We start from the raw sequence: 24,279 nt of genomic DNA on the forward strand, positions 1-24,279 counted from the left end.
AGCAAGCCTTGGGCGGTTGATTTCAGGGTGGGAGTAGAAGTGCGGAGGTGAGGAAATCGACGTTCCCGGTGTCAGGTTTTGGTCCCACTGTCTTTCTGACCCTCTAATAACCTCTTGTTCCTCTGAGCCCTACCAGAATCTATGACTCTTGCATTATGTACAGTGGGTGGCCAGATCACCTTGACCTGCATCTTCATTCACAGGTATCACCACCTTGTCCACGAAGGCCCTGCACCCCTGTGCCCTTGCTGACACCCCAGACTGCTTCACCTTCTCCACAGGTCTTACTTGGTATTGTCGCATATACTTAATGTTTGCCTCCTCTGGTGGAATGTCAAGTACACAAGGACTGCATTTTGCCTGTTTTTTTTTTCTCATGGCTGCCTCCACAGAGCCTAGGGCAGTGCTGGCTCAGAGAAATATTTGATGTATATTTATTTAATAAATGAGCGATTAAACAGCTTTACCTCCCCAGCCAGTCTTCCCAAGGGAAGACATGGACCCTGTCCTCTTGCACCCAGGGCTGAGAATATATATTTCTTATAAAATCACTTGCTGCCCATTAGCCCAAAACAAAAGGTTTCATCCTTTGAGTCCTCAGTTTTCCCATCTGTACAATGAGCCCTCCTTCCCTTCCAGAAACATGGTACCAGAGGCTACTGGAAGCTCCCATTTTCTCCCCTCAGCCTTCCCCTTGGAGGCAGGATGTAAGTCACCCCACAGCCCTCCTCCATCCCCACTCCCCCACTCGCCAGGGGACTAGTGTTGCTATTCTACCCCTGCCTCCTCCTTACATTTCTGGATCTCCACGATCTCACTGGGATAGAGCTCCACCTGCAGGCGCCCATCAGCCTTGTTCTTGTCCAGCCAGCGGTTGACAGGAAAGGTATACTGCTTGCCTTGGCGAGGCACACGGATCTGCATGCTGCCCAGGAACCAGCTGGCACGCTTGCCCAGGCCATTGTGCCCAATCACCACCCGGCTGATCTGAAAGGAGACTCAGGCTGCAGGTGAGCAAGGAGCCAGTGCCCAGAAGCCACCACGCCTCCATTCCTACCTCTCCAAACACCCTCACAAACTGTTCTCTTCAACCCCGTCTCTAGTTCCTCAGGAGAGGGAGGCTAAGCAGGTGGAGGCTGGGTCCTGCTCCCACCCGCCATCAGCCAGCTGGGGGGCTACGACACCACCTCTAGTGCCTGGAGTCTCTGTTCCCTCCTCTAGCCCAGCTCACCTCCCAGGGGAAGTTGTGAGAAGCAAGTGGGGGAATAGGCGTGGCATAAACTTTGAAGGCTCTGCTATGTACTTAGTAATATTAGGCAGTGTACTTCCTATGCAGTTAATAATAACGTGGTGGTTTCACAAGAAAGCAAACATTTGCAAGTTGGCCTCCTGCATCTGGCAGCCATGCTATTGATGTGCACGTATTTCTGCCATTCTTCTTTGATACACCCATCCTGTAGGTGACAGAATACGTGGACAGCCTCTCAGGGTGCTGTCATTCTGTGTCCTGTTCCTCCTCTCCTTCTTGAACCTGGGGAACGTTTTTCCAGTAATACTCAGTTCACTTGTTTTGCTATTTTGCATTGTAACATCTTTTTCCACAAGCAAGATAGATGATCATGGGGATGATCATGTTACCATCCTTATGTATGGGATAGAACTCCACCTGCTCCTTATGTATGCTTGGGTCCTCAGTGTTCAAACTGCTTTTATGATTTTTTGAAATGTTGTTTACTGGGCAATTCTAACATCAGATGGAATTATCACATAGCCTTTGAGACCCCTTCCAGCCCCCTCGATTCTCTCTGTGATGGTTTGGAGGTGCAATGTCAGCTATGAGCCTGGTGCCAGAACCCTGTCAGCCCTGATCTCACTATTTTGAGTGCCAAGTGTCTCTTTGCAGCTGGTAATGGAAACAGAGCCATAACTGAGTGCATGTAGCCGGGTCCCCTGGAATTGTCAGAGGGCAACCGACTATGTCTGCAAACATAGCCTGTGAGCTTTTGGAGTGCGTGCCAAGGGGCATGGATGAAGAGCTTCACTGTGTTTTTGTGGTGCTCGGACTTTGACAGTCCTGGGGAGGGACTGCTAGAAGAGTAAAGACAGGGACAGGTGTCTCCTACCTGATATGACTGGAAGTTCTGTAAGGGCAGGGGCTGTCTTTCACTTCTACACCTAGCACCTGACTTGGAGCAACTGTTATAGACATGGAGCAGTACAAAAAAACCAGCTACTGTTTATTGAGCGCTTACTATATGCACGTGGGTGTAATTTACACATGATAGGTACATGGAAGCCTTGGGCCTCAGACCCAGGCCATGAGTGGCCAGAGCCCACACTGCCTGTTGAGGGGGGGTTTCAGAAATACAAAGAAGGACACAAACACCCTCCCCTTCTCCTCAGGCATCCAATTTATCTTCTGGCTGCTGCCAGAAATCCTAAATAAAAGGAACAGTAAGTCATTTTACAATTACTAATTCAGCTTAAAATGTAAACGTATTTTGATAAAAAGAAGTTTTGATTGAAGCTCATTATCTACAGGATATACATGACTGACATGAGACCTTTCCCCAGAATGCATTTTGGTGGAGCACCTGAAATAGGGGGGGTTCCCCAGAGGGGAGCGGCAGGAAAGTTGAGGTTGCAGATGGGAAGCTTGTGACTGTCTGAATTTCCACAAGCCATACCCCTGGAGGGGCAGGTGGTAATATGAAGTCCAACCTCAGGTCCAGAGAGTTAGAAGCTGTGCTTCTCTGAATGAAGCGCTCAGACCCCTTGCATCAGGGCCCCCTGAGGTTCTGATGGAGACGGACCCTTGGGTCCCTTCTTCTAGGGCAGAATCTCTCAGGTGTGGCCTGGGAGTGTGCACCAAAACAAGCTTCCTGGCCCTAGCATTGATGCACACTCCAGTTTGTAGTTCTCCTCCTCCTCCTCCCTTCCCTGCACACCAGTATCCCCTTCAGTCCCCCAGTGACCTGGGCATCCTGGTCCTGGCTATAGAAGTAAAGAAAATGTGGTATCTGCAGCCACTACCTATACACATTCCATCCCCAAAGAGACTCCAGAACCTTAACCTCTGTTCACAGATCTTTTGCTGCTCTAGTCATAGCTGGAAAGCAATGCACCTCATTAACCCCCAAGTGGGCATTTTTTTCTTCAAAATAAGTACATCTGTGCGTACATGAGTGTGTGGTGTATGGTGTGTGTATGTGTGTGTGAACCTGTTAGATAGAATAGGTAGTAAGCTAAGGCAGGGAGGAAGAAGGAGACATGTCTCACCCGTTGATTCTACAGTGCTGAGCCCAGTCTGACATGACAGCCAGGCGTTCTGAACATCACAGGCAGGGATAGAGCTGGAGGAAGGGAGCCCTTGAGACTGTTCTGGGAAAGGGGGCCTCTGTAGCAATTTTACTAAGACAACTGGCCTTTACTAGCTGAGAAAGAAAGTCTTTGTAGCTGTGCATTATTCCCTAGGTTTAGAAAGGGAAGAGGGAGGGGTACCTAGAAGTTGGCTAAGGTATACAACCCCTGAACCCCAATGGTCAGGGCACTTAGATTAGCTGAGTGTCCACCTGTAGCCTTGGTTCAGATGTATAGGGCAAACTTACTAACAACTTCCTTTCCTCCATATGTGGGGCATCCAGACCAGCCAGGTGCCTGCTTACGGCTCTGGACTGCGTGTGCTTCATAAATGAACTTGCTATCTCATTTCCACTACACGTGTTGTCTCTCCTTTGAATTCATCTTGGGAGAAAGGCAAGAACCAAGGAACAAACTCAGGGTTGGGGAGGGTGCCCTGACTCAGGTCTTTCCCCCTTACAAACCCGTGTGCAGATACACATGTGCAGAGGAGTGGGGGCGACGATGTCACGTGGCCCTGGGAAGGAAACTTACAGTCCCAATGTTCAGGGTCTCAAGGGTGAACTCGTCCACCCGGCCACGTTCAAAATAGTTTTTCAGGTTGTTGTCAGAGACGAGAAGGTCTTGCTTCATGGTGTCGTATTTGTCCCCATAGAGCTTGATGTACACTGTGGAGTCTGTGCCTGCCCCAGGCAGGTCCCCCGTCTTCAGGCTGATGTGGTAACGGTAGTCTGAGCAGTCAAGGCAGGAAGAGGGGGGTTAGTGCAGGGTAGTGAGGAGCATCGTTGGGGGTGGTCTGCAAGCAGGGGTGGGCTGGTGCTCTCTCTAAGTAGCCCTGTGACTTGGAACAAGGTTCCCTTCAACCCCATGGGGTCCCATCATCTACCACATCGGAATTCTAATACCTGTTCAACCTGCCCCACAAGGTGTGGACGTGCTAGGAACAGGAAAGCATGCAACACGAAAATGTAAGAGACAAAGGATTTAAAGCAATTTCTCATCTGGTGGATGGGGAACCTGAGGCAAAGGGAGCATCGACCTTCGCCGACAGCATCTAGCACATTATATGCACAGTATTATTGCGAAGTACTCTGACCTCGACTTCAGAAGCAAGGATTAGGAGGCCCAGAAGCTTATGTGTTTGGCTCAAGATGTCAACAGTTGGTCAGCAGCTGGTCAGGAGTGAAGGCCTAATGTGGACCTACTGTGGACGTAAAGCCCTCTGTTCTTAAGTGGGACACTATGCTGGTGTTACTCAGTTTTATCATCCAGAAAGGTCTGCACCATCTGCACACAAGGAATGACAAAACTTCTAGGAAGAGGAGAATCCTCTTTACCTTTAGGGTTATCACTTGTTACTCTAATCAACAGAGGTCCACATGTGTGCAGGGCCACACACCCGAGGCCACCAAGAGCCTGTGTGCACCTCGCAGCCGGGCGGATTAATCCTCCCCCAGGGCCTCCTCCTCTGCACCCTCCCCTGTGCTGCCCTTGTGGGATGAAGTGAGGAGCACACGCCTTCTCTGGGGTTTGCTTCTGGGTAGCCAAGGGAGGGCTCCTGCCTCCCCCTGGGCCCGGCCAGCACATGGCCATCAGGACAACTTACTCTTCAGTGTTGCGTTGCTGTCACTGGGCAGCAGCTCTCGGACCAACTGTCCATCGTCCTTATCTTTGTCCAACCACCTGGGGGGCAGACGAGAGGCTGTTAGCTCTTTGAGCAGTGCAGGCAGACAACCAAACATCACTCAGTTGTGCATACTCACCAGGGAGGCTGGCGCTTTGAATTCAGGTGGAGGAAAATGGTTCCACTAGAGCTCAGAACGAAGGACCCCAACCCAGCTTGGGGAGGGAGGACTGCCCTGAGGAGGTGACATGTGGCCAGGACTGGAAGGGTGACAAGGAGTTAACCAGGGGAAGGGGAGGCACATTCCAGAAGGAACAACATAGGCTGGGACAAGTTTAACAAAGGCCAATGTGGATGGAATGCAGTGAGTAAAGGGTAGGGGCTGGCAGATGAGCCTAGAGGGGAAAGAGTCACTGGATGTGGGACCTTGGCAATCATGGTAAAAGAGTGTGTCCTAAATGCCATAAACACCTGGGACATTGTCATCACCAAAACAACCACCTTTTCCCCTAAGAGCCCACCTTGTGCATAGCACTGCACTAAGGGCTCTGGGGTGATGAGAAGACAGAGGAGATGCACTAAGATAAGGAGGACACAGGCCAGCCCTTAGAAGACAGGATAGGCTGACCAAGGCATTGAAGACCAAGATAAGGATGGACGTTAGATCAAAGTAAGTGCGTCAGGAATTTAGAGAAAGAAGAAAGGGTCGTGGTGAAGTGGCTTTGATCTGACTCCTCAAGAATGAGTGAGGTTTACCAACAGGAAGGAGCTGGGGTGGTCCCTACAGGGCCAGGGTTGGATGGCTGGGACTCATCAATCTGTCACAGTGGGCCATGGACCCAGCTCTCAGCTGGCCATTCTCCAGCAGAGACATCGGACAAGGCCAGCAAAGATGCTGGACAAGTTCACCTGGAAAGCACTGTTCCCACTGAGCAGAGGGACCCCTCCCACCCCGCCCCCCGAGAAACCAGACAATCATGCAAGCAAGGTTGTTTTGGCCCCAGTACTCAAGATGGTCTGTGAAACAGGTGACAGAAGCAGAAGAGACACCCTTGCTGTGCTCCAGGGCAATGAGGGAACCAAGGTACTTGAGTCTTGACCTTGTCTTTGCAGCCTACCCCTGTTATACTCCTGTGATGGCGGGCAATTCCCAGACCACAGGAGTACCAAATGGAGCCCAGGCACTGCCTCCTTTCCTGCCCTCTTGACATGGAGCTCACACTGCCCTAAACCACAGTCCCCTCTGCCTAGGTACTGACCCTCCCCAGGGGCAATGCAAGCAGCACTGTGGCTACCCCCTCCCTCCCTTCTCTCCCTCCGGCCTTCCCTCCCTGAGCACGTGACCTTATATTCCCATGGACCTTGCTGTCAGCTAGTTGTTAACTAGCATTGAAATGTTAGGTGGCAACCAAGTTGTTACACCTCCCGTGGGCTTTGGTGCTGTGAATTGAGCAGACCAGAAAACATTTCTTACTCCAAACCATGAAAACCCAGCTGGGCAATTCCAGGCCTGGATGACAGCACCAAGGGGACGGGGTGGGGGGGAGTACTTGGGAACAGGGGATCGATGGCTCGAGCCCCTCAAATCAACCACTAGGAGCCTCACCCTCTGCCTGTCCTGCCAAGGTCACCCTGGCGTCTCCCACAGACATGGAGATTGCAGGGGAGAAGGTTGTGAAGCAGCCCTGGCCACACATGCCCAGGGACAGGGAGGATGGCAGGTCAGCCAGCCCTCAGCGTAGGAGAATCCCACCTCTCTCCATTCTCTCCACCACCTACTCATCCCCAGGCTGTCTCCTGCAGTAAAAGGAATCCATGACCTGTCATTTCAGTTTGCACCTAAATACCTGAGGGGTATTAATAGATATTTCCAAATATAACCTTTTCTTTCAGCTTCAAACGCGTCAGCCCAGTTTTAGGGATGTTGCTAAATGGATAAGCCAGTCTGCTGGTGGTTTTATGGCTCTTTCCCTGGGCTCACACAAATGTGCAAGTAGGCACATGTCTGCACACACAAATACACACACCACACCCCTGCCATAACTAAAACGCTCACCACTCCCTGATGCTGGCAGGGTGATTCTGGTAGACTGGCTGGGCTGTCCCCATCTCCCAAGCAGTTAAAATAACAGCTCAGGTGAAAAAGAAGCAACGTGTGAGGTCAGGTTCCACCTCTAAGCTCTTCAACACCCTCTGGGGTCCTGAGTCAGCAAACACCATCACCACACACCTCAGCAAGATAGGAGAGTCCATTTTCTAAAATATGCATGCAGCAATTGGGGGCGGGAGAGCTCTGGGGGTTTTGGGGGGCCCCAGAGCCTGTTCTCCCTGGCAGTCAACATCATCAGTGTGGCCTTCAACAGGCCTGGCTCCCTTCAAAGTGCTTCCCCACCATGTACATGGCAGTGTGGACACTACAAGTTCATCCTCATCGCCTCTCCAGGTTCCCGCTCCTCTTCCTGACCTGTCTCAGGGCTTAGTCCTCACAGTTTTCTTTACCGTCTTCCGAAAGGGTCTCATCCATTTCTCTGGCTTTAAATTTCATGTCTAATCTCTCATTTCCTGAATTTATTTCTCAAGGCTGACTGCCTGCTCAAATCACAGGCATCTCAAACACAACACACCCCAACTAGACCTCCAGGGTACAGGCCAAGCCCCCCTCAATGCTTCCTGTCCCACGCTCCCCTTTTCGGTAGAGAGCACAGCATCCCCCCACTTACCAAAGACATAGACCTGGTCCTTCAGTTCCAACCCCCTCTCACTGGCACGACCTCCGGAACCCACCACCTGTGTAGTTCCTTTCCTCACCTTCACCGCCCCCACCGAGGCCAAGCTGCCACGTTATGGGTTGAACCATACCTCCCCCAAAATACATTGAAGTCTTAACCCCTAGTACCTCTGAATATGACCTGATTTGGAAATAACATCCTTATAGAGGCAATCAAATTAAAATGAGGTCCTAGGCTGGGCCCCAACCCAAAATGACGGGAGTCTTTATAAGAAGGGGAAATTGGGACAGAGAGGCAGATATGCAGCGGGGAGACACTATGAGGAGACGCTGTAGGGGCTGGGAGACGCCTACAGGCCAGGCCACGCCTGGGGCTCCTGGAAGCTGGGAGAGGGGCCCAGGGCAGGGCCTGCTCAGAGCTCCGTAGAGCAAGCGTGGCCCTGCCGGCACCTGGTCTTCCAGAATGGTGAGATGGCCGTTCTCTGAGCCACCCAACGTGTGGTACGTTGTTACTGCAGCCCCTGCAAAACTATACAGACCATAACGAACCCCTCAGAGCCTCCTACCGGTCCCCCCATTTCCTCGATGGACCCATGACAGCCCACCCTCCACCCAGAAACCACAGGGGAGTTCCTAAAACGGAAAATCCCCAGCAATCCTACCTGACACTGCCCACCTCTGGCTCTCTGCCCACCTCTGACGTCACCTAAGGGCCCCTTCTTTTGCCCACCTGCTCTGGTCTAACTGGAGTTCTGGAACCCCCACGCTCCTTCCAGACACTCTTCTTTTTGTCCCTGAGGAAGCCAGCCTAGATGTCTCTTCTACAGACAGACCTTCGCAGTGTGGCGCCGCCCACTGGCCTTCCCTGCCATTGTGTGCTTCCTTCATCCTGTTTGCCACAGTTTGAAAATTGTGGGTTTTTCTTTAATTCAATTGCTTAGCTTAGTTTAATTTGTTTTAGGCTATAAACATCATGAGACTAGGAAGCAAGTGCTTCATGAATATCTCTTTAGTGGATGGGAATAAAACAATGAACACTGTTCCATCCAGCACCCCAGCAGGCAGCCCCCAGGTCCAGCAGAGGGCAGACTAGCCAGTGACTGATCTGAAGAGAGGCCAGAACTCTCCCATCCCATTCTTCCTCTTGCTCCTTCTCCAGGGGTCGGGACACCCCTCAACAGTCCCTTCAGCCCCATGCCAAATGCTACTCCTCCAGCCTAGACAACCCACCCTCCCTTCTCCTCACCTTCCAGCCACACTCTGGTCTTCCTCTCAGGCCCCAGATTTCAGATCTGCCTCTTCCTGGAAGCCTTCCCTGATCTCCCCAAACCTCACTCTCAGCCTCTTTCTATTTGTTCCACTTACTTGGAACTGCCTGTATCACTGCTTATCTTTTTAACGGAATCCCTTGTAAAACTAACAGTGGCTACACTTTGAAGATTCTAGAGACCTTTCTGATAGATGCCGAACTTTCACATGGGATCATCCCAGTAGCCCTCCGGGGAAAACTGCTCTTCCCGGGCTCACGGGGTGATTAGCAATTCAGCTGCAGCAAATGTGTGTCTGCATGTACACCTGCGTCCATGTGTGTGGGGGTGGAGAGAGAGTAATGAGTTCGCAGCTGGGCTGGTGGGCGGCCTGCTCCCATCCACTGCAAGCAGGGCCGTCTCAGCGCAGCCACCATGGGACACCTGGGCCAGTGCTCGAGAGTCAGCTTGGACCCACAGCACCCTGTTCACACGTGCGGGGCTTGGCCTGGATCCGGGACGTGCGGGGACCTATGGCCCTAAGTCTCAAATTAAGCACACTGCGTACACCTCCCAGATGGGAGTGGGTGGCCCGCCTGAGAGCACGTGCACACGCGTGAACATGAACATTGCTCCGTGTTTTTAAAATGTCTCTATCAGGAACTTTTTGAAGTCAGTGAGAGCCCAAACTGGCTATGAAAAGAATCCAAATACTTGAGAGAAAAAGGAGAGAAAAGAAACTTTACCTCACTAGGAAGTTGGGGAAAGGAAATGAAAACAAAGTAGGGTATCCTGAAAGATATTAGCAGGGAAGCGATATGGTTGGAAGGCTATCCAAATTAAGAAACAAACAGTTTTAATTCAAAAGTTTGATTTAGCACGAAACTAACTCTCCGAGGTAACTCTCAGTTCCATTCTGAAATTGCCACGTTCTATCATGAAAAAGTGCTGACATTCTGGAGCTTAAATGCACACGGCAGCACCACGGAAGGACCCTGGGGTGCCATCACCTGTGGCGTGGGGCTGGGTTTAAGTCCCACCAGCAGGGCCCCCTCTCTTTTGCACCAACTACATCCTCACGCTGCTGTCCTGCTCCCTGGCCCTGGTCGTAGGGCTGGGTGTTCCCAAAAGTAGGGCCCTCGACCTAAGCAGGGGGAAAATTAACGGCAGGCAGGACTCGCGTACCTGAGACATGGGTACTCCACGTTGTCACTCTCGGGCTGCCCCTCCTCTCTCACCAGCACCCGGTCCAGGAACCAGCCGCTGCTCCCACCTAGGCCGTCGTGTCTGATTCGCACCCGCCTCACCTTCCGCATGGTGACGGACTCGATGGTGAACTCGTCGGCCTTCAAAGGGGCAGGACAGCAAGGCCAGTTGGACAGTGGCTCCCCCGGGACTCGAACACCAAGGGAACACCCAGGCCCAGAAGTCATCTCCCTTCTTTCCCAACAATTAAACTTGGAAAAGCATTCCCTAAGGTCCCCTAAAAGGAATCCAAGGTACTAGAAGGCACTAACATTTACCATGAATTAACTCCTTGCCTAATCGCCTCAGGCTCCCTGCTGTAGGAGGATACCAATCCCTTTGAGGAGGGGAATGATCAGAACTGACTGGGGAGGAGGAACCAGTGGTCTTTTGAATGTCACAAGTTTTGCCTCCCAACAAGGCAGCAGCAAGGAGGCAGAAGGGGAGAGAGAGGTGCCAAGTCTGCAGGAGCACACTGGGGGCCTCGGGAGAGGAACACGGAGGGTGGGACTAATGGATGAAGGAGTCAGCACACACAACGGGGAAAGAATAGAAAAAGGTGGAGGGAGACCTCCACCCACATTCCAAGCCTGCCTTGTGCTTCACAGGAGAGGAAGGAGGGACAAAGGCTTATGTGACAACAGTCTGCAAATTCCCTGCCCCTGGCAAGCAGCCTTAAGCCTCATATTATTGCAACGACTCTTTACTGTGTACCTACTGTGTGCACTGGGCCAGGTGTGCTGGCAGGCCAGTGCATCTGCCATGCCTAATCCCCATAACAGCCAGCACCAGGCAGGCATCCCTCCCCACATTTTAGAAATGAGGAAACTGAGGCTCAGGGCAATGGAATGATTGGCCGTGGGCTGGGTTAGCCCCCCCCCCCCCCGTTGCCTCACACAGCCTCCCAGGAAATTCATTTGAAGGCTAAGAAAACAGAGGGGAATGGCCAGTACATTTCTAAAGAGGCTAGGAGCCAAATCCAATTCTTGTACCCCGTATTTAGTGCCTTTCCTTTAGTTTCTTTTGCAAAAAGGAAATGAAAAAGGTGCCCCCGGGGGTCACACTTAGTGGAGGAGGCAAAGTTCCCATGCTGGCCCACAGAGGCCACAGCTCTGCCCCAGCCTGTGTCCTCCAGCCCACGGGTGACGTGCCTGGCCTCCTTCCCTGCCTGCCCACCCATGAGGGAAGCCAGGAGTTCTTCCCACCTTCCAGTGTCCTCCTGCTCTACTGCCCCCTTCTCAAAGCTCAGCGGGGGAGAGGGGACCAAGACCCCTCCAGGGTGGCTCTCCAACTAACAGCTGGACAGAAGTAGTAGCCCAGAGGTGTCAGGCAGGTTAACTCCCGTTCCACTCACCCAGAGCAAGCCTCTTTGATGGCTCAGAAGAACAGGGAAGAGCAGGGAGTGGGCATGGGCTGGGGTGGGGTGGAGGTGGGGCAGTGGCTCATTGCTGCAACTTACATTGCCTTTCAAAAACATGTCGACGTTATTCCTGCAGTTGAATAGCAGCCGCTCTCCCGTGTCCCCCACGTCACCATAAAGACAGAGATAGACGTTGGCATCTGTTCCTGCATTTTGGAGCTCCCCTGTGCACACAGTCACACGGTACCGGGCCACTGGCAGGCAGAGAGAGGGACACCACTGGCTGACAGCCCCCTGTTCCCGACCTCTAAGCATGGCCTCCCCCTCTTCCCGTAGCTCTCATGTGGGCTGACCTTGCTCCTTCCCCAGCTGTCCAAATCCCATCTCCTACCATTGCAAATCCCTGCAAACCTGCAAATCCCTTCTCCCAGACAGACCAGAGATTCCAAATTCCAGTCGGTCATCAAAATCCCCTGGGAAACATGCAAATTCAGGTCCTTGAGCTCCACTCCAGACCTCCTAAGTCTTAGTTTCCATTGGTGGGACCCCTAAAGGTGTATTGTTAGTGTACAAGCTCCCCCAGGGGATTGGAGATATCAGCGTTTGGGGGTCACGGGTCTAATTCAAACATTTTGGCATTTGATTCCATCCAACCAAGTAGACCTCTTTGCCTTAGGTTTTTCTTCCATTCATCTGTGTCTCATCTTCCCAAGAAAGATAACTTTACTTTGTGAACCAGAACTGAGCCACTCCGTCTCTCTGGAATGCTCCAGTGCTAAGGACGTGCCAGGAAGCCAAGCAGAGCACAGGGCACAAGACGCAGCTGCATATGGGACGGGCAGCAGTTCCTTCCTGTGTCGAAGAACGCACCGCGAAGGAGGCAGACCTGCGTCTTTGCACACCACAGCCTCACTTTTCACTTAAAATAAGCTGGAAAGTGAAATGTATTCATTCGTTCATTCATTCACTCATTCATTCTTTTGCCCCGTATCTGTTTACTGCAGCCTAGTAGACATGAGGAACCATAATAAGTACAAGACTTCAGTGGTGAGGTAGACAGACTCCTGCTCCCATGGAGCTTACATGAGAGTGGGAGAGTGGGGAGGAGAGATGGACAGTGCAGTCATAAACAATTATGAACAGGGAAATCTCTGAGTTCCATCGGTAACAAAGACCACACAACAGAGTGACCCTGCAAAGCACAATGGAAGTGGGGGCGGAAGCAAAGGTGATTCAGAGGTGCAGAAAAGCCTGGTGCAGGGAAGTAGCGTTTGAGCTCTAATGTTTAAATGGCAACGAGACGAGTCAGCCACAGGGAGCTCTGAGAGAAGACAGCGCTAGTGAGTGCAAAGCCCCAATGCTGGACGAGCAGCGTGTGTCCAGGAGCAGAGGAAAGGCCGGTGCGGCCAGAGTGGAGGGAGGGAGAGTGGGATGAGGTGAGGCCCAGAGGTGGACGGGGGCCACACACGTCCTGTGTGACAGGCCGAGGTGAGGAGTGGGGCTTCCTTGGTTTGTTATTTCATGTATATATGTGTGTATGTATGTATGTATTTAATGCAACAGGAAGCCACTAGTGGGATTTAAGCCAGGCAGTAACTCGATCTGATCTATGTTTTAAAGAGCATCTGGCTGCCATGTGGAAAGTTGATCGCAGGGGAAGGACTGAGTCAGAGAGGCCAGCCAGTGGAATAATCACAGTGGTCCAGAAAAGAGAGGAGAGTGCCTAGGACTAGGGATAAGGGCGAAGATGGAGATAAGTCAATAGATTAGAGATGCATTTTTGAGGTAGAATAACAGTACTTGGTGATGGACTAGATAGGTGTTTGAGGGAAAGAGAGGAATCGGGGATGGCTCCTAGGTTTTTGTCCTGGGCAAAAAGTTAAATCAAGCTGCCATAGAGCCAGTAATCCACTGGCAGGTGTATATCCAAGAGAACTGGAAACACGTGTCCACACACACACATACGTGTACATGTGTGATTCTACCAATATACTGAAAGCCACAGAACTACACACTTAAATGGGTTCATTGCATTGTGCATACATTACACCTCAGCAGAGCTGTAGCTTATTTACTTTTAATCCTCACCAGAAAACATTTTTTTCTTTGCTGGAGAGAGACAGGGGGATGAGAGGAGAGAGGGGAAGAGAGGGAGAAGGAGAGGGAGAGAAACAGCCCTGTGAGAAAGAAATATCGACGGGCTGCCTTTTGTAGGCACCCAAGTGGGGACCGAACCCACAACCCAGGCTTGCACCCTGATTGGGAATTGAACCTGCAACCGTTCACTTTGCAGGACAACACCCACTCAACTGAGCCACACCAGCCAGGGCAACTGCAGTTTTAAAAAACAGACACTATTCTTTGGTAGTCCATTGAAAATGAAGATAAAGTATGTCTGGAATGAGACAAATTATCTGAAAGTTTGACTCAATGAACAAATGATTTTTTTTTTCAGTAATATACACATATGTATTTGGAGATACAAAGACAGCTGAAAAGAAAGTTCACAATCAAACATGTGGGTCTGCGTAGATACAGCATCTGGAGCAAAAGCACTTGTCAGAAGTAAAGCCAGTGACCGAAAGAGGAACGAATAGTAGTAACTGGAGTGAAACATGGAAACACGGAAGGGAAAGGAGGACACCAGTCTTGCCTCTGTCTTACTTTGGATGAAAAGTCAGTTTTGCCTTTTTACACGGAGCTTTTAGGCAATTCCCAAAAGCAAACTGATGAGGGAATTTAGAAACCCCTTCACCTGGGAATTCCAGCCCTCTTCATTCAGGAGCTCGGGGGTTTACTTGGTTGGCAGTTCTCAGGGGTCCCGATCCTCTCTGTGGGTCCCTCCCAGCCCACCAGCCACTGAGGTCCCAAGCTCTTTCTTGGCGAGAAGTCTGAGGACAATCGGAAAGAATTACATTGCTAGCCATTAGCAGAAAGAGGCTTTGAACAGAGGCTTCAAATGGGTAAGTACCAGAGACCCTGTATTTTAATTTAATAATTACAGCTCAGCTTGATTAACAAGAAGTTATGACTGTCGGACTCAACGGTCTCTTGCCCACTCATCAGTGCTCCGTGACCACTTCTGCCAGGCATGCACGGAGCATGCTGAGCTCACTGATTTTACTGCCTCACGGGACTCCAGCGGGGCAGGCGCGGCGGGAAGAAACTGAGCCCGTGCGTGTCTGTCCAAGTCTTCCGCCTCCCTCTGCGTGCAGAGGGGAAACAGGGTTTGGGGGCCAGCAGAGTTACCCTTTGGTAAAGGTATGGAGAAAGTAAAAGTCAAGAACATGCTCGTCATTTGAAATCAAAATGGCAGATTTCTTTAAAGAAAAAAAAAAAAGTTCACTAAAATGACGACATACAGATTCTTTAAAAGTGTTCACCAAACCAAAAAAAAAAGAGGTTTTACCAACAAGGCTAGGGGAGAGGGACGAGCGCAGATGACAGCAACGAAACTTTGGAAGCTGGAGCATGGCTGGAAAAGTGATTCATGCCACTTAGCACAGTGGTTTCTCCCAGCAGCAGCAGTGTCACCTGGGAGTTCGTGAGATGGACAAATTCCTGGGTCCCACCCAGACCCACTGACTCAGATGCCCTGCCTGTGGGGCCCAGCCGTGGGGGGCTTAACAAGCACTCTGGTGATAACGCACGCTGAAGTTTGGGGACCTCTGACTCAACAGACCAGAGAGGATTGATCAGAGCTGTCGGCTATGAATTCTGAGAAGCAGTCCCACAGAAAGGCTCGGGAATGACAGCACCACGCAACCGGCAATGGAGACCGAGGGGCTACAGTTATGGGAACTGGTTAGAAGTGTTTAGAAAGCAGTTAGGTCCCAAGCCCCCCCACCCACCCAATTGTTTGTGTCTGTGGGCTCAATTCTGGCACACAAAGGAGACAGATCAGGTAAGAGCAGATATGTTTTTGATTTGGTGGGCTATGAATTATATTATGTCCCAATCTGGGGCAAAGTAGTGCTATTCACAGAGAGAATTGCTTTATTTCCAAGAACATACTGCTGAATGTGAAAAGGCAGAGTATAGTCACTGACCCAGGAGGCGAGAGACCTTATTCTCTAACTCTGTCTCTAACTAACCAAGAAGCAGGGCAATGACTTCAGTTTCCTTATCTGATCCAGGCTATTGTAAGGGCTCCTGAACACAAATATTCTATAGCCAAATAAATGAAGAAGACTGCCCTGGCTGGTGTGGCTCAGTGAATTGAGTGTGTGTCTGCGAACCAAAGGGTCACTGGTTGGATTCCCAGTCAGGGCACATGCCTGGGTTGTGGGCCAGGCCCCCAGTTAGAGGTGCATGAGAAGCAACCATACATTGATGTTTCTCTCCCTCTCTTTCTCTCTGTCTTCCCCTCCCTATTAAAAAATAAGCAAATAAAACTAAAAAGAAAATGAAGAAGACCCATAAAAGAGTGCTAACTGCGAACATTGCCTAATTAGATGAACAGACTGGCTGATCTCTTTTAGATATGTGCTACTCGGGGTTTCTTTGTTTTCGTGTATTCAACTCTGTTCAAGCCATCTCAATAAGTATATACAGTGCTTCTACTAATATGTAAATGCCCGAGGAGTAACACTGTAAAATTATTTATAAGGGCTACTGGAACTATGAGAGACATTGTTGTCTATATTCTTAACTCTTTATATGTTTGCAATATTTCTTTACTACTAAATGAATTAAGGACTACCATAAGGAAAACAAATAGGTGAATTTATTAAGTGCCAATTCTGATCAATTGCTAATGTCTGTTTGGAGGACTGTTTGAGGGCTGTGAGGCTCATTTCAGACTCAGTGGCAGAGAATCTGTGAGCGCTCGGTGATGCCTACCAAGGAAAAGGACAAGACGTGTGCTGTGCATTTGCCAACACTCTGCTACTATAACCTAGAGGTAAAACGATCGATCTCCCATTACCCCTCTGAATGTGGACACTGGACTCCAGATTGAAACCTTCGTCCCTCTCCTACTAACCTTAACTAGAAATAGAGGATCCATCAGCAGCTGTTAAGCTTGGCTACTAGATCCGGCCTTCCATTTTGGGGAGCATCTCACAGATAATTTGAAGAGGATGTTTTCTTTATTTTCAGGGATACTCTCGAGAAATACTGTTCAGTGCAGATTCTTCTCCTCCCCTTCTAACCAGCCTGAAGGCCCTTGAATCTCCCTGCCATCCCCCTTCCATACCCCCCTTCCATACCCACCAGCACAGAACTCTGGCATCATGCCTTGGAAATGGCTCCTTCAAGATGGTCTTGAGGCTGGGCCTCTGAACCCACCCTGGCATTCACAGGGAGCCTGATGGTGCACAGCGGACAAGACAGCTCATTGGTCAGACCCCCACTGACACACCAAGAAGACGTTCCACTGCCTGCCCTGGGATGGAGAGCAGGCAAGCACTTACTGTCCATTATCCTCCGCACGGCGGGGCCCTCTGCAGCCATCTCCCTCACGATCTCATTGTCATCCTCGTTGGCATCGAGCCAGCGGTTGCAGATGAAGTTATATTTGTCCTTGGTCAGAGTGTTCATCAAGGTCATCTGGAAAGAAGTCCTGGGGTGAGTAGGTTGGTGTACCAAAGATATTCATCCATTCCCTGTGGTCCTCATTCCACTCTCTAATCTCCAAGGAGGCCAAGGCCATTCCCTAGGGACGACTCTTGTGGAAGGTAGAGTGCCAGATTAACATTCATCCTTCCGGTCTCCTGAGACCCACATTTGCCTAGCAATCAGGTGCTGGAGGAGAATATAAGTCAAGACTAAACACCTGAGCACTTCCTTAGCCTACTTTGGAAGTCCTTCCCCATAAGGAAGTCCCTGTGTCCCATGTGCAGATTCACGTCTCACCATAACCCTTTCCCATCCTCACTCCAAACAGATAAAAAGCAAACTTATGTGACAGGTTCATTAGAAAGGGATCATTCTGAAATATTGTTTAAATTAATTAATTAATCAATTAATTGAAAAATAAAACTAAATTCAAATTAAATTCAAATTAAAAAACAATAAAGGGATAATTCTGGCTCTTCTCCCTACCCCCTCCCCATCCCCAAGATGGTGTGTCTCACCTTTTCTAAATGCCATCCGGAGCCAGGAGACATTCTGTCATGCCATGCACGAACCTTATAAAACCTGCCAAGATCCGGGAGCTCAAGCTATGGTGAGAAATAACAAGGTTTGAGTGAGCATAACTAAGTGAAATGTGTTTATCTCCATAGCTGACCCTCTGGCAGGGGGGCACCCACTTTGGGCTGTTTCTCGAGCCATGAGAATGGGTTTCAGACACCCTCATATCCTGCCTCCTCTCATGCCCTAGTGCCCAGTGGCACGTGAAGGCGAGAGCTATGTGGAGCTAGGGTTCAGCCTGAGCTGGTGATACTGAACAAAAATAACTGACCCACAGTAGGATCCAGACTAAAGAAAATCTTCCAAGCAATAAACTTCCAGTAACAAAATTCATACACAGCCCTGCAAATTAGCACAAGCCCACAGCCCCAGAGCACTGCTGGACATTGAAACAGACAAGAAGATCAATACAGCAGCCGTACCCTTTCCCCAGGGGCTTGCAGTCTAGCCAGGAAGACAAATACAGAAAGAGCAGTGAATGGAGTGGTATAATAAAGGCACCGGTGGGGTGCTCTGAGAAGCAAGTGGCAAATTACAAATTATTCTTACTTAAAGGTCAGACCCACACTTCTGTTGGCAAAATAAGCCTTGCTCTAGTTATATAGATAATGGAAATTTAAAGCTGAATTTCTTTTGAAAGTTTCTGAAATTTGTACTTTCCCTTAAATCTGCTCCTCACTGTCTCATTCAGTCCAGATCAGGCAATTTGACACCGAGTTCAGGATCTCTGGGCTACAGCGGTTCTCCCCGTGGCTAGGCTCCCGGATGCTCACAATCATTCCATACTTGTGTCTTCCCCCAGGCATGGTTCTGGACTATCTGATTCAGAGGCAGGGCCAGAGCTAAACCACATCCCATGTGGTACATCTGTAGATCAAATTTGCCACTCCTCATAGGGACCTAAAGTCTCCATTGTGCCTTCTTATCTTCAAGCTTCATCTACCCTGGCTCGGAAAACCTAGAATCCCATGACAAATACCAATTCCGCCCCTGCCCCCCTCCTCCCTCCCACCCTGGCACACTTCTGTCCTACCCTAAACTTCTCGATTATGCCCGGTCTTAACCACTTGTTGTTGGGGTTCAGAAGAATCTCATCTGTCCGCCCCTTCCGCCCATAAATCTGGATGTAGATGGGAGTGTTGGTACCAGCTTTTCTCAAGTCAGTCGTCCAGACCCACAGGGACCAAGCAATTTCTGCAGAGACAGGTCAAGTTGCACCAAAAACTTTAATAAGTAAGGAGATGTTCATGGTACCAGTGAGGAAGAGGAGCAAATCAAAGGTGATCAGGACTGAAGCACAGGTGGGTCCCACTCTCAGAAACCCTTTAGAACAAGTTCCAGTGTTAGGAAGCCAAGGATCCCCTGCTATTTGAGAGGGTGCTCAGTGTTCCTTTTACTAGAGATGGCATGTTAGTGTGTTTTACACAGGGAGAAGAGTTGACTCCACCCACCCTCTGTCTGGTGCATTCAGGATGCGCTGTCTTCAGCCATTCAGTGGAACATCGAGCCCATTGTGGCAGCTTATTCAACTTGAGGAACTAGAGTATCAGCCCTGGGGCTAGGTGTGTGACCTAGACCTTGGAGAACTAAGCTCCCTAGAGGTCCCTTTCTCTTCCTTTCCAGAGAATTAAGAAGCAGAAGTGGGCCCCTTTGAAGCTCTTGCCCAGGGGTCTAACATCCTGTGCTTTTCCTGGCCCTGTCTGGGAGACCACCAAGCTCTGGGCCCCCTTCACCTACTTTTCACCCTCTTCTTCCTGAGAGACACCATCTCGTAGAGCTGCCTCTCGATCAGCCCATCCATCTTCTTCTCATCCAGCCAGTTGCTGCAAGGGAAGGTCTGCTGGATGCCGGTGAAAGGGCACAGAATCACCACCTGCGGGGAGCAGACCACAAGTCTGTGGCAGCAGGTCCCCTGGACGGCACCTCCTGGCCATGCTCAGCAGCCTCCTCAGCGCCGTGTTAAGGGTCATCTGCATTAGGACCCTCAAGGAACAGCATACTCTTCCCATTGCCTGTCATTAAATTTTAGATCAAGAAATACCTCCTCTGAGAAGCCTTCCCAAACAGGTGTCATCCATCCCCCAGTTTGCAGCCCAAATCTCCAACCTTTTCCTCTATACACAATGACCCCTTCAAACACCCTATTTCTTTAGGTACATCTAAGATCTCGGTCTGAACCGAACTACCTAAATATTAGATTAACCCTTTATTTGTCATGTGAAAAAAAAGATCAGTCACGTGAAAGGTAATTAATATCTGGAATTGAATACAAAAACTACCTGCCTTTTTCTAGACATGAGCCTCATGCACCCTTCTCTCCTACACCCTCTCCATCTCAACCTGTGTTCCAGGCTCCTGGGTTTAGAACAGGGAAGTCTATCCAGCCCAGGCCACTCACATTACAGGTGTTTAAAGGAAAGCTCCTGAAACACTACAAAATCTTCCACTGATATACACTTACATAAATTCATAATGCTTTTGGCAGGGAGAGAGCATTATTATGATTGGGAAAAGCTGCCAAGGAGTTTCAAGAGATTTAGGAATACTGTTTCTTAAGTTGGCAGTAGACAGAATTGACTTTTGGGTTTTTTTAAAATAATTCTCTATATCTTTTGTTATGGATATTCTTTAAAGCATAAGTATCCCACAATACAAACATATATTTAAAGTACTTGTTGAGCCCTGGCTGGTGTGGCTCAGCAGATTGAGTGCTGGCCTGCAAACTGGTGACCACCGGTTTGATTCCCAATCAGGACACCTGTCTGGGTGGTGGGCCAGATTTCCAGTCAGGGGCATGCGGGAGGCAACCAATAGCTATGTCTCTTGCACATCAATGTTTCTCTCCTTCTCTTTCTCCTTCCCTTCCCCTCTCTCTAAAAATAAAGAAATAAAATCTTTTTTAAAGAAAAGAATTGTTTAAAAAAATACTTGTTGATTGAGAGATTTATAAACTGAAGCAAAGCATCACACCAGGAATCAGAATAGTCTATGACCACCGACTGGGCACATCTGGATCCCCTACCCTGTGTCTGGCCCTCAGATGCATGTACGGAACAGCCTCCCTTCCTGACCATCAGCAAGACAAGATGGACATGTTACCATCCAAAATGCCCAATGAAAGGGATCACCCGTGTGCTCTGCTACTGGTCCAAAGGAAGCAGGATTCAAGTTAGAGCTTGTATTTGCAAATTAAAGAAGAGAGGGGTAGACTCAGGGAAGGGTGCTCCCAGGAGCATGCCTTACCTTCTCACAGTACCAGCCTCTGTTGGAGCCAACGTTGCTGTGCCCAATGGAGACCCGACTCAGGGGGCTGAGGAGCAGGGCCAGCTCGATGTGGAAGATGTCCGTTCGATCTTGGTCAAATGCACCACCCTCCAGGAAGATTTTCCCACTGTTCTTATTCCCTCGGGCCCCGTACATGACCAAGTAGATTTTGGATTTGGTCCCAGCCCCTGGGATATCCCCAGTGAAGACGGTGACAATGTATGAGATAGCTGGTGTGGAAACAAGAGAGGGTTTAGTGCCAGCAGGTTACAATATCGCGCTCGCTTTCCCCCTGCCTGGCCACCACCTCCCTAGGTCTCCCTCTTCCATATGCCCTCAGTCCCTTTGTCCCAGTATCCCAGATGACAACCAGTGCCCCTCTCAACCTCCCTTTATCTTTTTTATCAGAGTGTATGTGTCAGTGTTCCTGTGTCTAGGAATAAACGGCAGGTATTATTATAGGAAGCTGCCAGCCCTGATCACAGGAAACTAGCAAGGAGGAGGAGGAACTTGGGTTAGCCAAGAATAGTTCTTATTAATGTTAATTACCATGCGTATATTATTAATAGCTGCCGGATGAATTCTTGTTATGTCTAATTTAATTGTAATAGTCAACTCCATTAATAGAGATTTATAGTCAGGGTTATCTGATTCAGTTTGCTCTTTTGCTCATAACTTCAAAAGATAACTTCTAATGAAGGGCACTAATGTCCTCCTTCACTTGATGATTGGAGGGATGAGGGAAGATTGAGGGAGGAGGAGATCAGTTGGGGTTTTGGTCAGTTGGGATGCAATGTGAGGTCATGGAGTCCCAGGGAAGAGCCAGCAAGGGAAGATGAAACTCTGAGTGGGACTGAGTAAGAGAAAACACTGAAACAGACAGTCGGAGAGGAAACTCTGCTGAGGTCTGGCCCCATTCATTCATTCTGCCCTGGAGTCTAAGGCAATGACTCATTAGTCCTTACTAATGCCCCCTGCCTACTCCTGACCCTACCACAGCCCCCTCACTCCTTGACCCCAGGGAAATAAACTTCCCAAACTTCTTTAGGAGCTAGCACATGCAACCACCCAGTTGCATTATCCATTCAGACATTTACACCTTCCTTTGTTCCACAAGCATTTACTGAGTGCTTATTTTCAGCCAGGCATGGGGAGAATGTGAAGATAAAAAGGAATGGCCACTGCCCTAAAACAGTCGGTCTCCAGCTTTATTCTTCAAAGCACCTGGATGGATGGTGTTCTCACACCACACATGCTCAGGGTGGCCAGGGTTACCAGCTGTTCCTGGCATCTGACTGCCCTTCCTGCCCTTCCTCTACCACTCCAGGCAACTCATGGTATCATGGTTAAAGGGGTTAAGTGAAATCCATTCTAGTATATGGTTTTAAGTACATAATTTGCTAACTCTAGTTCCAAATGACATGAGCCACACCTTACAAAGGTCAGGCCAGGCCAAGGTGCCACAGGGCTGGAGCAGAGGAGCTCTGGGCGTCCTGAACGAAAGCAACTGGGACCTGCTCAAAATGTCTGCAACAACCAAGGGGAGGACTTGTCCTGTCTAGAGGAGGAAGGGAGGGTTCCAAGGAAGTGACTGGAAGTGGCAATTTGGGGAACACAAAGAAGAGAAATGGCATTACAGGCTGAGAAGAAGGCAGGTTCCCAGATAGAAAAAAGGAATGAACAAGCAGATAAGGGAAGAGAGAAAGAAGGCCTGTGGATGAGGTGGACAGATGAGGAAGGGGTATAGGCACAGGAAAGAGAGAAAATTGTGCAGTGAGGTGGAGGGAGGTGGGGGGTGTTTGGAAGTGGTGGGAAAAGGTGTTGAAAGATCCCGCTGATGTGGTGAGCTGGAGCCAAACTAGGGAACAACTTGTATACTACTGCCCAGGACCCGGACATTTTCTCTATGCAGAGGGAGCCATGGGCGGTTCTGCAATACAGCACACTCTCAGACATGCATGCATTAACATCAGCTTTCTGGAACTTCCATAATCTTCCATGCTGGGAGCTGCAGGTTTTTCATGGAATTCTCACAGTGTAGAAATGCAGGAGGCAGACCTAATCTTGGACCTGTCAGTTACCTGCTTGAGACCTCGGGCAGGTCTTTCAACTTCTGTGTGACTCAGTTTCCTCACCTGTGCAGTGGAAACAGTCACAGTTCCTATATTAGAGGGTCACTGTGAGGACTGGAGGAGATGAAGTGGGTCAGGTGCCTGGCAGAGGGTTGGCACAGAGTAAGCACCCAATATTAGGAGTGAAGAGTAAAACAATGTCCTCATAAATGCCCACATGTTTCAGGAGTTCTGGCTTCACCCCATGGATGACTCTTTATGCCCTAGGCAGTTAGTGTCTGCTCAAAGGCATCTTCCCATCTCCTCTGACATCAGCAGAGCCCCTGACTGCAGCTCAGAGAGACAGAACACCTTCAAGAATGGGGGTTGGGGACACATTTCCTGGAGACACAGCTGGCTCCCACTTGATTGTAGGCCTCCAGGCCCACAGATGAGAACACTGAGCATCAGACAGAAGGTGAACTATTAGCCAAAGGGGCCTCCTCTTTCTTTGGTTCTACCTGTGGTCTCTGCTCCACCCACTAGGATATCTCTTTGGATTTTGCCATCATCTTCATCCAAGGCCAGCCAGCGGTTAAGAGGAAAGTCGTATTTTCTTTTGTTGCCAACATCTTCAATGGCAATCTAAAACAAGAGGAAAAGAATGTTAGTTGTGCTTAGGATGCACCTGATGGTCCACCCAAATCCTCCAACCCTGGAGTGTACTGTAAGAATACACTCTCTCAGCTTCCTAGGGGCCCGGGAAAACATCCCAAGGATGCACCTATTGCCCAGAAAACCTTGCAAAATATTGAGAGTCACATAGAGAGGCCTGTCAATTGTCCCCTACTTGAATTGCATGCCCACTGTTCCCTCCTCTGATGCAGATCATTTTTAGACACTGAATGTAAGACACTTGGCAGGATGCGCCCTGGGAGCCAGGGTGTGAGAACTCGAAACCTGGATTTGCAGACAGCAAGGCCATCCTCTTCCTTACCTGAGGAACGTTGGGGGTGCCAACCTTGGTCAGAAGCAGAGTCTACGCAAAGGGAACTGCAAGCCTCAAACCAGGCATCCAGAGTCCCAGGAGCTGGTGATCAGGTCAGAAAGTGTCAGCCACGCACAGTGAAGCCAATGGAATTGGCCACCTAGGAAGCTTCCCTCGGCAAGCTCACATGTGAGCAGGTTAGATGAGGTTAAGGTCATGTGTCTTACAGAAATTACTAAGGAGCTGATGGACCTTCCCAAAATGTCTTGGCAAGACC

General features: G+C 49.7%; 1 protein-coding gene across 2 annotated transcripts in view; it reads right to left on the reverse strand.

Annotated features, from left to right (window-relative positions):
* LOXHD1 (lipoxygenase homology PLAT domains 1) overlaps window positions 1–24,279 on the reverse strand; it is a 132,999-nt gene that overhangs the window by 63,769 nt on the left and 44,951 nt on the right. For both annotated transcript variants that reach the window (XM_037165012.2, XM_037165011.2), the window contains exons 7-17: window positions 23,536–23,659; window positions 20,943–21,193; window positions 19,437–19,572; window positions 18,733–18,893; window positions 17,642–17,728; window positions 16,979–17,114; window positions 11,664–11,818; window positions 10,145–10,305; window positions 4,967–5,043; window positions 3,895–4,091; window positions 795–987 (exon numbers count right to left, since the gene is read on the reverse strand). In XM_037165012.2, coding sequence (XP_037020907.2) covers window positions 795–987; window positions 3,895–4,091; window positions 4,967–5,043; window positions 10,145–10,305; window positions 11,664–11,818; window positions 16,979–17,114; window positions 17,642–17,728; window positions 18,733–18,893; window positions 19,437–19,572; window positions 20,943–21,193; window positions 23,536–23,659 — 1,678 coding nt within the window. The remainder of the gene's footprint in view (window positions 1–794; window positions 988–3,894; window positions 4,092–4,966; window positions 5,044–10,144; window positions 10,306–11,663; window positions 11,819–16,978; window positions 17,115–17,641; window positions 17,729–18,732; window positions 18,894–19,436; window positions 19,573–20,942; window positions 21,194–23,535; window positions 23,660–24,279) is intronic.

The sequence above is a fragment of the Artibeus jamaicensis genome, unplaced genomic scaffold (assembly GCF_021234435.1).
Source record: "Artibeus jamaicensis isolate MK-2021 breed Jamaican fruit bat unplaced genomic scaffold, CSHL_Jam_final contig_354, whole genome shotgun sequence".
Taxonomy (NCBI): domain Eukaryota; kingdom Metazoa; phylum Chordata; class Mammalia; order Chiroptera; family Phyllostomidae; genus Artibeus; species Artibeus jamaicensis.